The sequence below is a fragment of the Mus musculus genome, chromosome 2 (assembly GCF_000001635.26).
Source record: "Mus musculus strain C57BL/6J chromosome 2, GRCm38.p6 C57BL/6J".
NCBI lineage: Eukaryota > Metazoa > Chordata > Mammalia > Rodentia > Muridae > Mus > Mus musculus.
In genome coordinates, this window is record NC_000068.7 from 150,633,526 (window position 1) to 150,646,728 (window position 13,203).

At 45.3% G+C, this 13,203-nt stretch overlaps 1 protein-coding gene and 1 long non-coding RNA gene across 2 annotated transcripts in view; one reads left to right on the top strand and one right to left on the bottom strand.

Annotated features, from left to right (window-relative positions):
- The window catches only part of Gm52532, a 35,434-nt gene that overhangs the window by 18,410 nt on the left and 3,821 nt on the right, over positions 1-13,203 (top strand). The window lies entirely within an intron of this gene.
- Acss1 (acyl-CoA synthetase short-chain family member 1) overlaps positions 1-13,203 on the bottom strand; it is a 50,130-nt gene that overhangs the window by 15,415 nt on the left and 21,512 nt on the right. Inside the window, exons 3-5 of the mRNA NM_080575.2 lie at positions 9,187-9,386; positions 4,839-5,014; positions 4,322-4,474 (exon numbers count right to left, since the gene is read on the bottom strand). Of these exons, the coding sequence (NP_542142.1) occupies positions 4,322-4,474; positions 4,839-5,014; positions 9,187-9,386 (529 nt within the window). The remainder of the gene's footprint in view (positions 1-4,321; positions 4,475-4,838; positions 5,015-9,186; positions 9,387-13,203) is intronic.

The window sequence follows — 13,203 nt, forward strand, 5'->3', positions numbered from 1 at the left end:
GGAGCATGGAAGACAGTGCTGAGGGTTATTTGCGGAGGGGGCCCATCTCAAGAAGTTTCAGAAGGGAAGAATATTAGTAAGTGGCTTAGTGACCATCCTTGCGATAGCTTGGTGAAAAGTGGCTTCTTTCAACCCTCGTCTATCTGAGACTCAATTAAGAGTTGCTTTGGCAGAGGAGATTTCAAGACTGCCTTGTATTGACTCTGCCACGTGGTCATTAATCACTCTTATATAGATGTATAATAAAAAGGAGCAAGCTGAACAAAGGAAAATTAGAAATGCATAGTTTGAGGGGGGAAAGCACCAGAAAAGGTGATGTTCAAGCCAAGTCCTGTGCTCCAGGAGATAAAAAAGCCTGGTGCTACATGGAATAAATAGAGTGACAGGCTCAGGGCAAGACCCCACCCAGATAAGCTTCCAACTTGTAAAAAAGGAATTAAGCAGCAAAGGAATCCATCAACAACAGAAAGCCGATACAAATGTAATTGAAAAAAGGAGCCAGGTTCCAGCTTCAGCAAGCAGCAGAATTTGGCAGCTTCAGCCATCCACATGATGCTGGTTTTAGCATCAAGGATATAAGAAAGGGGTTGGGGAATCCCTCCCCCCATCCCACCCCCAGCTAAGGAAAGCTTCTGAGGCTAGGGATATGTCAGGGGTTTCCCTGAATGGAGGCCCAAAGAAGCCCTTACATGAAACTGTGATAGTGAAGCCTGGATTGTGTTAGAGACCCCCAGATGTTGGTGTAGCCAGACATGAAATACTGCCAAAGAGAGCTGCTAGCAAGGAGTGGAATCAGCCCAAGAGAGAGAAGTGTGTTGCAGTCATCAAGGCTGAAAGGAGTTGGAAATCTGAAAAGCACTTTGACATCAGACATAGTGATGCAGAATTTGGAATTTGCCCTGCTGGGGTTGAGTTTTGCTTTCATCCAGTATTTCCTCACTATACTCCTTTCCCCCTTCTTAGAATGTCAATGTATATTCTACGCTATTGTACGTTGGAAGTATGCCATCTACTTTTTGATTTTGATTATAATTAAGAGAATGCCATGAGACTCGGGGACTTTGGACTTTAGAACAGAGTTAAGACTGTGATAGACTATGAGGACTTTTGAAGTCAGACTGAATAAATTTTGTATTATGATATGACTACAGGCCGATCGGGACTAAGGAGTGGAATGTCATGGTTTGAATGAGAATTTCCCCCATAGGCTCATATATTTGAATGCTTAGTAACTTCTGGGCGTAGGCTTGAGGTTTCAAAAACTCATGACAGGTCCACTCTCTCAATCTCTCTCTCTCTCTCTCTCTCTCTCTCTCTCTCTCTCTCTCAATCTCTCTCTCTCTCTCTCTCTCTCTCTGCCTGGATGTGGAACTCTCAGCTACTTCTGCCTGCATGCTACCATGATAATTACGGACTCCACTCTGAAAATGTAAGCAAGCACCCAAGTAAATGTTTTCTAAGAGTTGCCTTGGTTATGGTGTCTCTTCACAGCAATAGAACAGTGATTAAGACACCAGCCAAGATTTTTCTGGGATTCAAGTCTCTCTTTAGAAGCCTGGCTGGAACTCTGGCTTTATGATAGAAGAGACCAAGCCAAGGAAAGTTGCTACTAGCCAGAACGATGTCTAAGCCCTCCTCATCGAGACTTGGGTTTCCAAGTCTCCTGGCCCCATAGTTCCCTTTGCTGTTGCCACTAGTCATAGCTGAGTTCAGCTTTAGGAATAGAGCATACAGCCCACCAATGGAACCTAGAAACTCAGCCCTACCTGGGAAATGTCAGCCACTCTCTGGGGCAACCAGGGACCCATGTTCAATCATAGTCCTTCTACCCATCAATACTTTCTCTATATATTTATCAGAATAAAAGCATGATCTGTCGTTTAATGTGGCTCAAGGGTGGCCCACTGCAATTTCCACTCAATAATCAAATTTCTTTATAAAAAGTGTTTTTATTTTTACTTTTATTTTTGAAATTAGTAGTACTAATTGTTTTAGAGACTCACAATTTTTTTTTCTTTTCTTTTCGGGATCAGTGGGAAGCCAGGGTTGGTGATACATGTCTAGAACCCCAGCTCTAAGGAAGCTGAAGTAAGAGATCAGTCTGGGTTACAGAGTAAGATTCTATCTCAAACAAAAACAAAAACAAAACAAAAACAAAAACAAATATTGTATGAGCCAGAGGGAATAGGTGACTCCAAGGAGACAGTGTCTTCTAGACACAAGACTGATGCTCAGATGAACTCACAGAGACTGTGGTAGCATGCACTAGACCTGCACAGGTTCTAGACAGGCTGAGTCCCAGCACTGGGAAGGCAAAGTACACAAGGATCTGTCTTAGGTAGGGTTTTATTGCTGTGAAGAAACACCATAACCACGACAACTCTTACAAAAGAAACCAATTGGGGCTGGCTTACAGTTCAGAGTTCAGGAGTTTAGTCCATTGTCATGGTGGCATGCAGGCAGACAGGTGTGCTAGAAAGGTAGCTGAGAATTCTACATCTGGATCAGCAGGCAGCAGGAAGAGAACTGGCTTGAGCTTCTGAAACCTCAAAACCTGCCCCCCTACAGTGACACACTTCCTTCAACAAAGCCATACCTCCTAATAGCCCCACTCTCTATAGACTAAGTATTCAAGTATTCAAACACACGATTCTAAAGGAACCACTCCCATTCAAAACACCACAAGGTGTCCCACCCCTAACAAAGAAGTTATCTGTAATTGACACCCACTGGCAAAGGGAAAAGCAGTTTTATACAGTAGAGTGTAACTGGGTATATCAACCACACTCCAGAGTAAACCCTATGCCCAGGCGTAGTTTACAAGTATAATATGGAGTCAGTAGTATTTTTGTGGATTTTTCATTTTGTTTTTTCATTTTTGTCTTATTGTTCTTACATTTGTCTGTTTTGATTTTTGTGTTTGTGGGGTTGTGTGTGTGTGTGTGTTTCTCGGTTTTGTTTTCAGCCTTTGTTAAAAAGAGAGAAAATAAAGTTGGTTGGTTTGGGAGGTAGATAAGCTATGAGAGAAGTTGGGGAAGGAGAAAATATAATCAAACTATATTGTATAAAAAACAATAAATAAAATAAAAACAAACTAAAAAGAATAACTCAACCAAACAAAACGTAAAAATCAGAAAGGATGAATTATGACCTTCTAAGTGGAAGAAAGTGCAGACTTAACATGTAATCATGAATGTATTCCTCTTTATGCCAAGACAGGATTTGGCTTGTGAAAATGTAATTTTACTTGCCTGGGTGACTGCCATCATCTAAGACTTACTGCCTCCATCTGCTAATCTAGGCCTAGTCCTGGGAGCTTCTAGCCTCTCTACAATCTTATCTAAGCCTTGAATGTTTTCCTAGTTCTTTCTGACCCCTGGCTGGTTGGTCAACTCAGCAGTTCTGGCTCAAACTACTCTCCAAACTGACTGATTCAATCTGGCTTCTCTCGGGTTCTCCTAAATTGCTCTGCTTGGCCTCAAATTAACTTTGACAATATGTCCTAATCTTCTGGCTTCTTCTCCTTCCCTGGCTTGTTCTGTCTTCACCTGCATCCAGCTTGTTCTCTTTGCAACCTGACTCTGTCTAGCTGTCCTGGCAAAACTGCCTGCTTCTCCTCTCCTTCTCTGCGCTGCTCTCTCTTAAGTAGCCTCTTTTTCCTCTCCTCGTGAGAGTTGGGCATATCCTATGCTGTCACATCTTTCTGATTTGTTACTTTGTCTGCTACTCAATTAGACATTATTTTCAAACATGGTCCTTCCTTCCACAAACTAATTTTACCTTCATTGTTTGGGATTAAAGGTATATACTAAGGTCATGTCTCTATTCCAGTCAGAGGGATTAAAGGTATGTGCTAAGGGCTGAAAGAGGTTTTTCCAGTACACAACACGATCTTGGGCGTCACAGCGTGATCAAATATCCTGCGACAGGCTTGAGTTTGTTTTTCTGCAAACCTGGAGATGGAAGCCAGGGCCTTGTACATCGTAAGCGTGCATTCTACCACCCCAGCCCTGTTCATATCCTTTCTTTGTATAATGCAGCCAGCCAGGGCTCCATTCCCACACCTCCAGAAGAAGGAGTTGGAACAGAGCACAGGGGCTGCTGGGCCACAGCAGGCTCAGATGCATGCCAGTTCTTCTTTCTTTTACACACATCACGACTCATAGCAGCCTGCTCAAGAGCATGCTACGAGCAAACATCTGCACCACAAGCCTGTGGCTGCAGAAATTCTAACCATCACTGTGCATTCTCCTTGCCCTACCCAGACTCTGCCAGAGCCCTGGCAGGAGGCATCCTTCACCCTTTTCCCCTGGGCTCCTACCTTGTGCGTCATGGCGGCATACAGTAGATAGCCTGCCTGTGTATGAACGAGTCCCTTGGGTGTCCCGGTGCTCCCTGAGGTGTAGAGCATAAAGAGCATGTCTTCACTGCTCATGCTCTCAGGGGTGCAAACAGGGGCCTCCTTGGCCATCTCCTGAAAGGGACAGAAGCACATCACCAGGTCAAGACATCTAGCCTCTCCCATGCACTAAGGCTCTGGACACTACCTTTTCCCTAGCTGAAGTCAGGATTCTGAAGTGGCATTCTCTGTCAGTTTCAAAAGCAAAGCCACAAAAGGAGTGAGGCTGGTAGGGCAGCCTGCAGTTTGCGCTCCTACTTAGCATATGAAAAACTCTGGGCTCCACTCCCTGGTAGGGCATAGAAAGGCAGGCAAATGAGGAGTATGTGGGAGGAGGGGACCCTCTAAGAAGTTTTGACTGAGAGCCTAACAATTCTCAGACCCAGGAGATCTACTAATAATCTCTCCTCACCCTGTACACCACATGAGGTAAACCCACCTGTTCAAGGGGGATATCCAGACTCCCCATGGGAACCTTGGTGTCCGTCCTGTGAGCCACCAGGACATGCTGGACTGTTGGGCAGCTCTTCACAGCTTCATCCACTATTTTCTTCAGCTCCACCACACGCCCTCCCCTGAGTCCTTGGTTGAAGGTGATAACAGCCTTGCATTTGGCTAAGGGATACAACACAGACATATCTGATCAGTGTAGACCTTCACAGCCCAACCTGACTTGGAGCTGCATGTTCCAGGCCTAAGAGTGTGACAGAGGAAGTCCAATCAAGTAAAAGAAGCAACAGAAAAAAAAGCAAGTGTCTGCTTGCTATGGAAGCTCAGGTGTCACATAAAAGTGCCCCATCTTTCCTCAACTCTGAAGATTGGGAGTTTTGTGTGTTTGCGGGGTGTGTGTGGGGGGGAATGGGGGAACGTTAAAATTACCTTGAGACTAAACAGTTCTTCCACAAGTTAACAGCATAAAGACAGTTTCCCAGCCAGGATCCTACTCCCTGACCTGCCCCAGGGGCTTTCTCCAAGTGAGGGATGGACAGATTGCCTATTGTTGCCTATTGTAACCAACTTGACAGAGAAACACCAAGAGATAAAGACCAAGTTCCAAGGTTTTCACATAGCCATCCCTGCCAGTGACTGTAGGCCAGAGAATAGAACCACTGTCTCGAGGAAGGTGCCAGGAGCTGTGTTCAAGCATTGCTTTCAGCGGAGCACTCCCATTGCCTTCATGGGAGCACTCACCTGTCACATACACTCTCTTCAAGGACCCAGGCAGGCTTTGCTCAAGATTCTCCCTGAATGTCCAAACTCCTACAGCCAAGCTAGCTGAGGCCCAGGGCAGAATGTGAGAGAGACTATAGGACTGAGGGACTACCCTTCACACTACCTCACAGGGATAAGCCAGCCGAATCCCATTTGTGATTAATTTCAGTCGTCTATGTGTAAGAGTCTAGAGTAAATCATCTGTCATGATACTGCCTATAGGGGCTTCCCACATCTCTGAATGTTATGGTTTGAATTTCAAGTGTCTCCCACAGGTCCCCAAGCTAGTGGTGATATTTCTAGTGGTTCTGGGAACTTCAGGAGGTAGAACCTGGCTATAATGTGTTACCTGGGGCATGCAGTTGAAGGTTGTACTCTGCACACACACGCACACGCACACGCACACTCACACACACACACACACACAGAGAGAGTCTCTTTCTCTGCTTTCTGTCTGCTATGCAATGAGCAGCCTCTGCTTAATGGTCCCATTACTGTGTCCTCACTGTGGGCACAGAATCAACAGAGCCAAACAAAATGGACTGACCCCCCTGAAGCCCTAACCCAAAATAAAATCTTCCTTACTTAATATGTCTTTATGAGGCATTTGGTCACAATGCTACAAAAATAATTAACACACCAGGACCTTAAATCTCTGTATCAAGGGCTTATCCCACCTCCAGGACCAAGGTACTGGAAAGTTTCCCCAACCAACTGTCTTCACAAAGAAGCTCTCTAGAAACAGAATATAAATCAGCAATGCGTGTGGTTACTCTGACGCATGGGTCATCCATTGCTGAAGCTCTGGAGTCCTGCCTGGGCTCCTCTTCCCAGCTCTACGGCCCACTGTCAATGGCGCTTCCCAGGATCACCTCCCAGATGACTGAAGACACAGGTTCTTCTTACACATTGCCAATCATGAAGAGTAGCTGCAGGAGAAGCCCTCCTGAGCCCCATAACCAGCCAACCTTTACACTCTCATACTGTTTATTCAGAGATCCTCCAATTCTGGAAGCTTCCCCAGAACCCAGTTACCAAATAGCCATATCCTATAGCCAGTTAGGGTCAGCTGTGAGTCTTCATCTCAGAGAATGTTAGCAAACATTAGTCACTATGGTCACAGGAGCAGGAGAGAAAGGAGTAGCCTGCTAAATGCTACAGCATCAGCTCTTGTGGAAAATTCCAGCTTTCCTACTTACCAGCTCTGTGATCTGGAGTAAATCACTTAATTCTTTGTGTCTATTTCTAAATTTAAAGGAAACAGTAGTCAAGCATTTTGGCTCACACCTTCGAGACCAGAACTTGGCAGGCTGATCTCTGAAAGTTGAAGCCAGTCTGATCTACATAGTGAGTTGCTGGACAGTCAGAGCTACATAGTAAGACCCTAGCTAAAAAACAAAGTGTGTGGGGAGGGGCAATAGTCACCTCAAAAAAAGACCAGGACCAGACTGTCACAGGCAAGTAAAGATTTGATATTTATAAAACACCTTGATCCTTAAACAATGGAGTCCTATTTACTTAGCACCAATTCTCAAAACCTTTCAAAAATGGAAGGAAGGTATACTTCTAAGTTCATTTTATGAGGCCAGCATTGTGTTGATGCCAATGCCAGACAAAAACACTAAAAGAAAACTATAGGTGAATAAATATCCTCCCTGAACAATGGTGCAGAAGCCCTCAATGCCATGCTAGTCTCAAAACTGTACCCCATAGCAGGAAAGCAAGGATGGTTCAGCAAGCAGAACCCAGAAATAATTATATTACACCACATTGATAGAATAAAGAAAAAAGTCTATGTTTCAACAAATGAAGAAAAAGCATTTGACAAATTCAACATCGTTTACTCTAGAAACATAAAACAACGAAAGAGGAATCCAATGAAGCATCCTCAACCTGAAAAGGGGCATCTGTGCCATGCTTGACATCATAGCTGATGTCATACTCAGACTGAAGGTGGCATCTGTGCCATGCCCTGACATCATAGCGGACATCATACTCAGACTGAAGGGGGCATCTGTGCCATGCCCTGACATCATAGCGGACGTCATACTCAGACTGAAAGGAGCATCTGTGCCGTGCCCTGACATCATAGCGGACATCATACTCAGACTGAAAGGGGCATCTGTACAGTGCCCTGACATCATAGCGGACATCATACTCAGACTGAAAGGGGCATCTGTGCCGTGCCCTGACATCATAGCGGACATCAAACTCAGACTGAAAAAAAACCTAAAGTGCTTCCTCTGAGATCAGCACAAAGATGAACATGCCAGTTCACCCCACTACTAGGTAACATGGCCATAGGACTTGCCAGTTCACCACACCACTAGGCAACATGGTCACAGGACTTGCAACCAGAGCCAGCCAAGAGAACTAGTCATCAAGAGTGGAAAGGAGGAAGTAACATTATCTCTGCCCATGGAAGGCACGGTTCTGTGGGTAGGAAATCTTATGCAGCCATTTTAAGACTATGAAGGTTAATACATAATCAATAAACTTTATATATATATATATATATATATATATATATATATATATATATAAGAAAAATGAAATTTTCAGTTGCATTTGATGGGCAAAGTTCATCTATAATCCCTGCCCCAAAAGCCTGAGGCCAGTGAGAATACTGTCTCACAAACCCAAGGATGGAGGTGTGTTGGTCTTAGCTCAATTCTAACACACACACACACACACACACACACACACACACACACACACTTCATTGTACTTCTCTTGAAATGAGCAACTGCAAGTATACTAAGAAGAAGAAGAAAAAAAACAGGACACATATAAACTTTCAGTGGCTTCCAGAACCTGTAACCTTCCGTGAGGAGCCTGACCAGGGTCTGTATATGGAAAACAGAAGGCTCAAGCTATATAGACAGTGTGCCACCATCCATCTATCCATCCATTCATCCATCCATCCATCTATCCATCCATTCATCCATCCATCCATCCATCCATCCATTCATCCATCCATTCATCCATCTATTCATCTATCCATTCATCTGTCCACCCACCCACCCAGCTCTCTGACAACACTAAAACCAAGGACACACTGCTGCTTTTCTTCCTAGGGACTCAGACCCACCTGCAATCTGAAAGTTTATCTTTTAAAGCAGGGTATCTCTATGTAGAAACTCTCTATATGGACCATACTGGCCTCAAACTCACAGGGACTCACCTGTCTTTGCCTCCTGAGTGCTTGGTTTAAAGGAGTGTGCCACTATACCCCATAGGTCTGAAAGTCTTACCAATGAACCACATGATGCTCAACTCCTCCAGGCTTCTGGAGACAGGTATTCTCCATCCTTCAGTGTTGTTCCTTGCCAGTGCTGTTGAATCTTGGTACCTTTCAAGCCTCCTCCACCCCTGTACCCTTTCACCTGCAGTGTGGCCCTGCCAGGCCTTCTAGGCCTCACATTCATATCTAGGCCTGTTCATTAACCATGGACCTGCCCTGGTGGCACCTGTCATTTGTCTGAGCAACTTCTTACTAATGGGTGCTATTAGTCTTGTCTGAGAGCCCAAGGTCTGGGGACTCCTTAGCTCCACCCATGCCCACCCATGCTTACCATCATTGATCCTCCCAGCCAAGGACTCTGCACTAAAGCCAGCAAATACCACTGTGTGGATAGCTCCAATCCTGGCACAGGCCAGCATTGCTGCCACAGCCAGTGGGGACACAGGCATGTAGATGGCCACACGGTCCCCTCGGTGCACTCCATGTCTCTTCAGTGTATTGGCCAGGCGGCATGTGGTCTCCAGAAGCTCCCTACAGCATAAAAAAGAAAACGTCATTAGAGACAAGGGAGAGCCACAGTACAGCACAATGGAGCATGGGACAAGTCACCGACTGCAGGTACTGTCTCCCACTCCAGTGCAGGAGGAAAGAATTTACAGCTTGACAAGATAGAAATGTTTTCCATGTAAGTGCATCATGGTTTATCATGTCCTCACAACCATTTTGGTTTCTGAGAGGTCACGTTCCTAAGACTTCTGAAAATGTTGGCTTCCAAAAACAAACAAACAAACAAACAAACAAATAAACAAAAAAGGCAGGTTTTTAAAGAAAGTCTTCTGGCAGGAGAAAAAAAGGCTCCCAGCCTTCTATATTCACAGAAGTCAAGGGCACCAAGAAACACTTCTAGTTAGGGACTCAGACCTCAGTGGGACAAGGGCCAACTTAATGAAGTCATAGTGACTGGGAAGAGAAAACAACAGAAAGATGACTACCCTGCCTGTAACCCCTGGGAAGAGTTGACAGGAAGGGGTCTGTGTTAGGTACTGTTGGGGTGCAGGTGACAGATTGGCTACACACACACACACACACACACCTGCATCTACATGATATGAATCCTTCATCAGGTCACAACATTTAGCCAGCCAAACAAAAGATAGCAAGCTGGGTTGGCTCCGAGTTAACTCAGGATCCTTTCATAATCATAACCCTTTATTAATCATAGCTCATGACACTGAACTCCAAGAAAACCTGGAGTATAGGATAGGAAAGCTGCCACATTATGGAGGCAGAAGAGAAGAAAATCAGAGACAGGACAGAAGTAAGTCTGTGGTGCCCATCAAGGCTCTTTGAATGCCTTATCTCATTAAACTTGGGCATGGTAAATGGATACACAGCTATTTTCCCTCTTTTCTATACAATTTTTACATTAATTAACTCAGAAAGGCCCTTTTTCTGGGCTGAGGGAGGCCACCACTGGCCACATTCCTGCCCTCTGAGCTGCACTAAGATGCTCTAAATAAGGCAGAGCCAGGCCCAGGGAGGGACCCTGCTTCAAGCCCCCCAAGCCCTTGAAAAGCGTAGTTGCCTATCCACAGGGCTTCAAAATAGTCTAAATTCAACAAGATGCCTCTGGGAAACCAGACCAGAATGAAAATACAGCCGCCTTCTCAGCCTGCGTTCAAGGAGCTCTTTGTTTCTTCTGAAGCCATCCCGCAAAGGAATGCAAATGAGCCTCATGCCCATCGACGCTGTGATTGGTCCAGCTGCTGAGCCTCATACCCATCCACGCTGTGATTGGCCCAGCTGCTGGCCACTCCTGCCCCGCTCAGTCCAGTGCCCCTTCCATCTTTTCTCCCTGAAGCTGTAAAGAGGACAAAGGTGGCATTCAGTGGCACTGGTCTACCCTTTCCCTGAGTTAACAATGAAAGAACACTTCCCAGACCCTTCCCATAGACTCTAGGGCCCAGAAACACCCCTCTCTGCTGGGGAGCCTGCCCACAGCTAAGACAGCAGCTGTGATCAGCAGTCCTTCAGCTCCATTTTCACAGCCCTAGCGCTTATGCCCTGGGCAGCGCTCAGAGAGATGGCGTGTCCTGCTTGCTGACCAGTGGTGTTGAAACCCAGCCTTTACCCTGCAGACCAGGGGCAGCAGTTTAGAGAAAGAAGGACGGTGGCCTATTTATATAGCAAAACTTTCCTATAGCAGACACAACCCTACTACAAGTTCTGCAGTCAACCTGACACTTGCCTAAAGTCACACAATGTAAGTACATACCACCACCACCCCCAAACAACTACAGCCTGAGAGTCTCAGATGAGTTCCAAAAAAGAAACAGCTAGAAATAGAGTTCAGAGGGAGGAGAGGAAGAAGCTGTTATTCATTCATTCATTCATTCATTCATTCATTCATTTTTCTTTCAAAGTTTGGTAGTGGTAGTGATTTTTGTTGCTTTGAGATAGGACCCCATAGCCCATGCTAACCTGAAACTCTCCAAATAGCTTAGGCTACACTGGAACTCACCACCTCCTGTGTCACTTCAAATGTGTTAGATTTACAAGTGTGCACAGCCATGTCTAGCTCAAAGCTGGTTTATTTGGAGGGGGGGGGTGTTTTGGGGGTTTTTTGTTTGTTTGTTTTTTTGTTTGTTTTGTTTTTTGTGTTTTTGTTGTTGTTTTAATGACTGTATCAAAAGCTTCTTTCCCTCCTAGTCATTCCCAAATGCTAGCCCAAGGGAGGAATCATATTGATTGGTGTGTGTTGTGTTTAGGAAACAACAAGCTGACTTTGGCTCTCCATGTTCATGAAATAAACACTAACTGAGAATCTCATCCTCTTTAGTATCCACCCCACTAGAGCTCAAGGTTTGCTTAGACACAGCTTTCTCTCCCAGCAAGGCACAGCAGGTCCTGCACCCTATCTTGAAGAAACAGCCCAGGGGACCAGTAACTGAACCATGAAGCCTGATTCCTTGGTGATGAAATGTACTCATTCTGCTGTTTATAACCCTCAGAGAACGGAAGCAACAGAAATGGGCTGGGCAGGGTCATAAACCAAGTACACCATCATGTAATGTTATGACCGTGACCTTTAGCAAAGAGCTTTGAGGAAAATATTGAGTCATCTGGCCATGGTGGCGCACGCCTTTAACCCCAACACTTGGGAGGCAGAGGCAGGTGGATCTGTGTGAGTTCAAGGCCAGCCTGGTTTACTCCAGGACAGCCAAAGCTATAACACAGAAAAATCCAGTCTTGAAAAAAGAAAAAGAAAAAAAGTATTGAGAGCCACATATCAACATGGGAAGCTCCCAAAGCTGCTTTTTGCCATAAAGTTCAGAAGACAAATGTGCTTTCCTTGAGGTGTGTTGCCTGTGATGAAGGTACTGACCTCAGCCTTTATCCCTTAGAGGGATGTCTCCCTGGATACCCAGAAGGGTCTGAGCAAAGATGAGGATCTGTTGTGGAACAATGTCCTTTGGGCATAGCAACCATTACCCCGCTAACTGGAGCAGCTGTGAATACCTACAGGACACTCTCAAGGCCTGGCCCTACTGTTCTCTCATAGAAAGGAGTAATTTTATACCTTCACTAGAGACCCCAGCCCCTCCCTCCTGCACCACCCCCTTTCCCAGACCCAGATTATGCAATTCTCCCCTAGCTGCTTGTGATCTTGAGGGTGCTAGCAGTGTATAGAGTTTGAAAAGTAGCCATGCACGCTGAAGTGGCACTTTTCAGTGATGGCAAACGTTTGGGGTGGAGGGGGGATCGCTTCTGCTCCTGTAACAAACCCCTCTCCCATGATTCTATAAATAACTCTAATAAACATTATTTCACCACACTAGCCTGGAGTAGAACTGTTGCTTTGCCCCATCTACCATAAGCAAGCAGACATATCTACCCAAGAAAAGCTAATGTAACAAGATCCTAATAGGCTCCCCATGCTTTGGAATAAATGACCTTATAAAAGAGTCCAGCACTAAGGGGACTGCAGGTCCTAACTGTGACTGATGTCCCAAGCATCTTTAAAGGCGTCCCATAGATAGCAGCTATCATTACAGAAAATGGGCTAAGAGGTGGGCAAAGAGTGAATGCAGACAGTTCCATAACTGCCCTTTTCTTTTTCTACACTGGGTATTGCACCCTGGAGACTTCACACATATAAGGCAATCGCTCTATCACTGACCTGCACACACAGTTAACTTTATTTATTAAAACAGACAGTTTTAGAGATAAATGTTTACACACTGTTCTGTGGCTAGAAGCCAGAGCCTTACACATGCAAGGCAAGCACCCTACCACTGGCGGCTCACACCCTTAATTCTCTGATGACTCCTTAGCAGAGGCAGGCGCT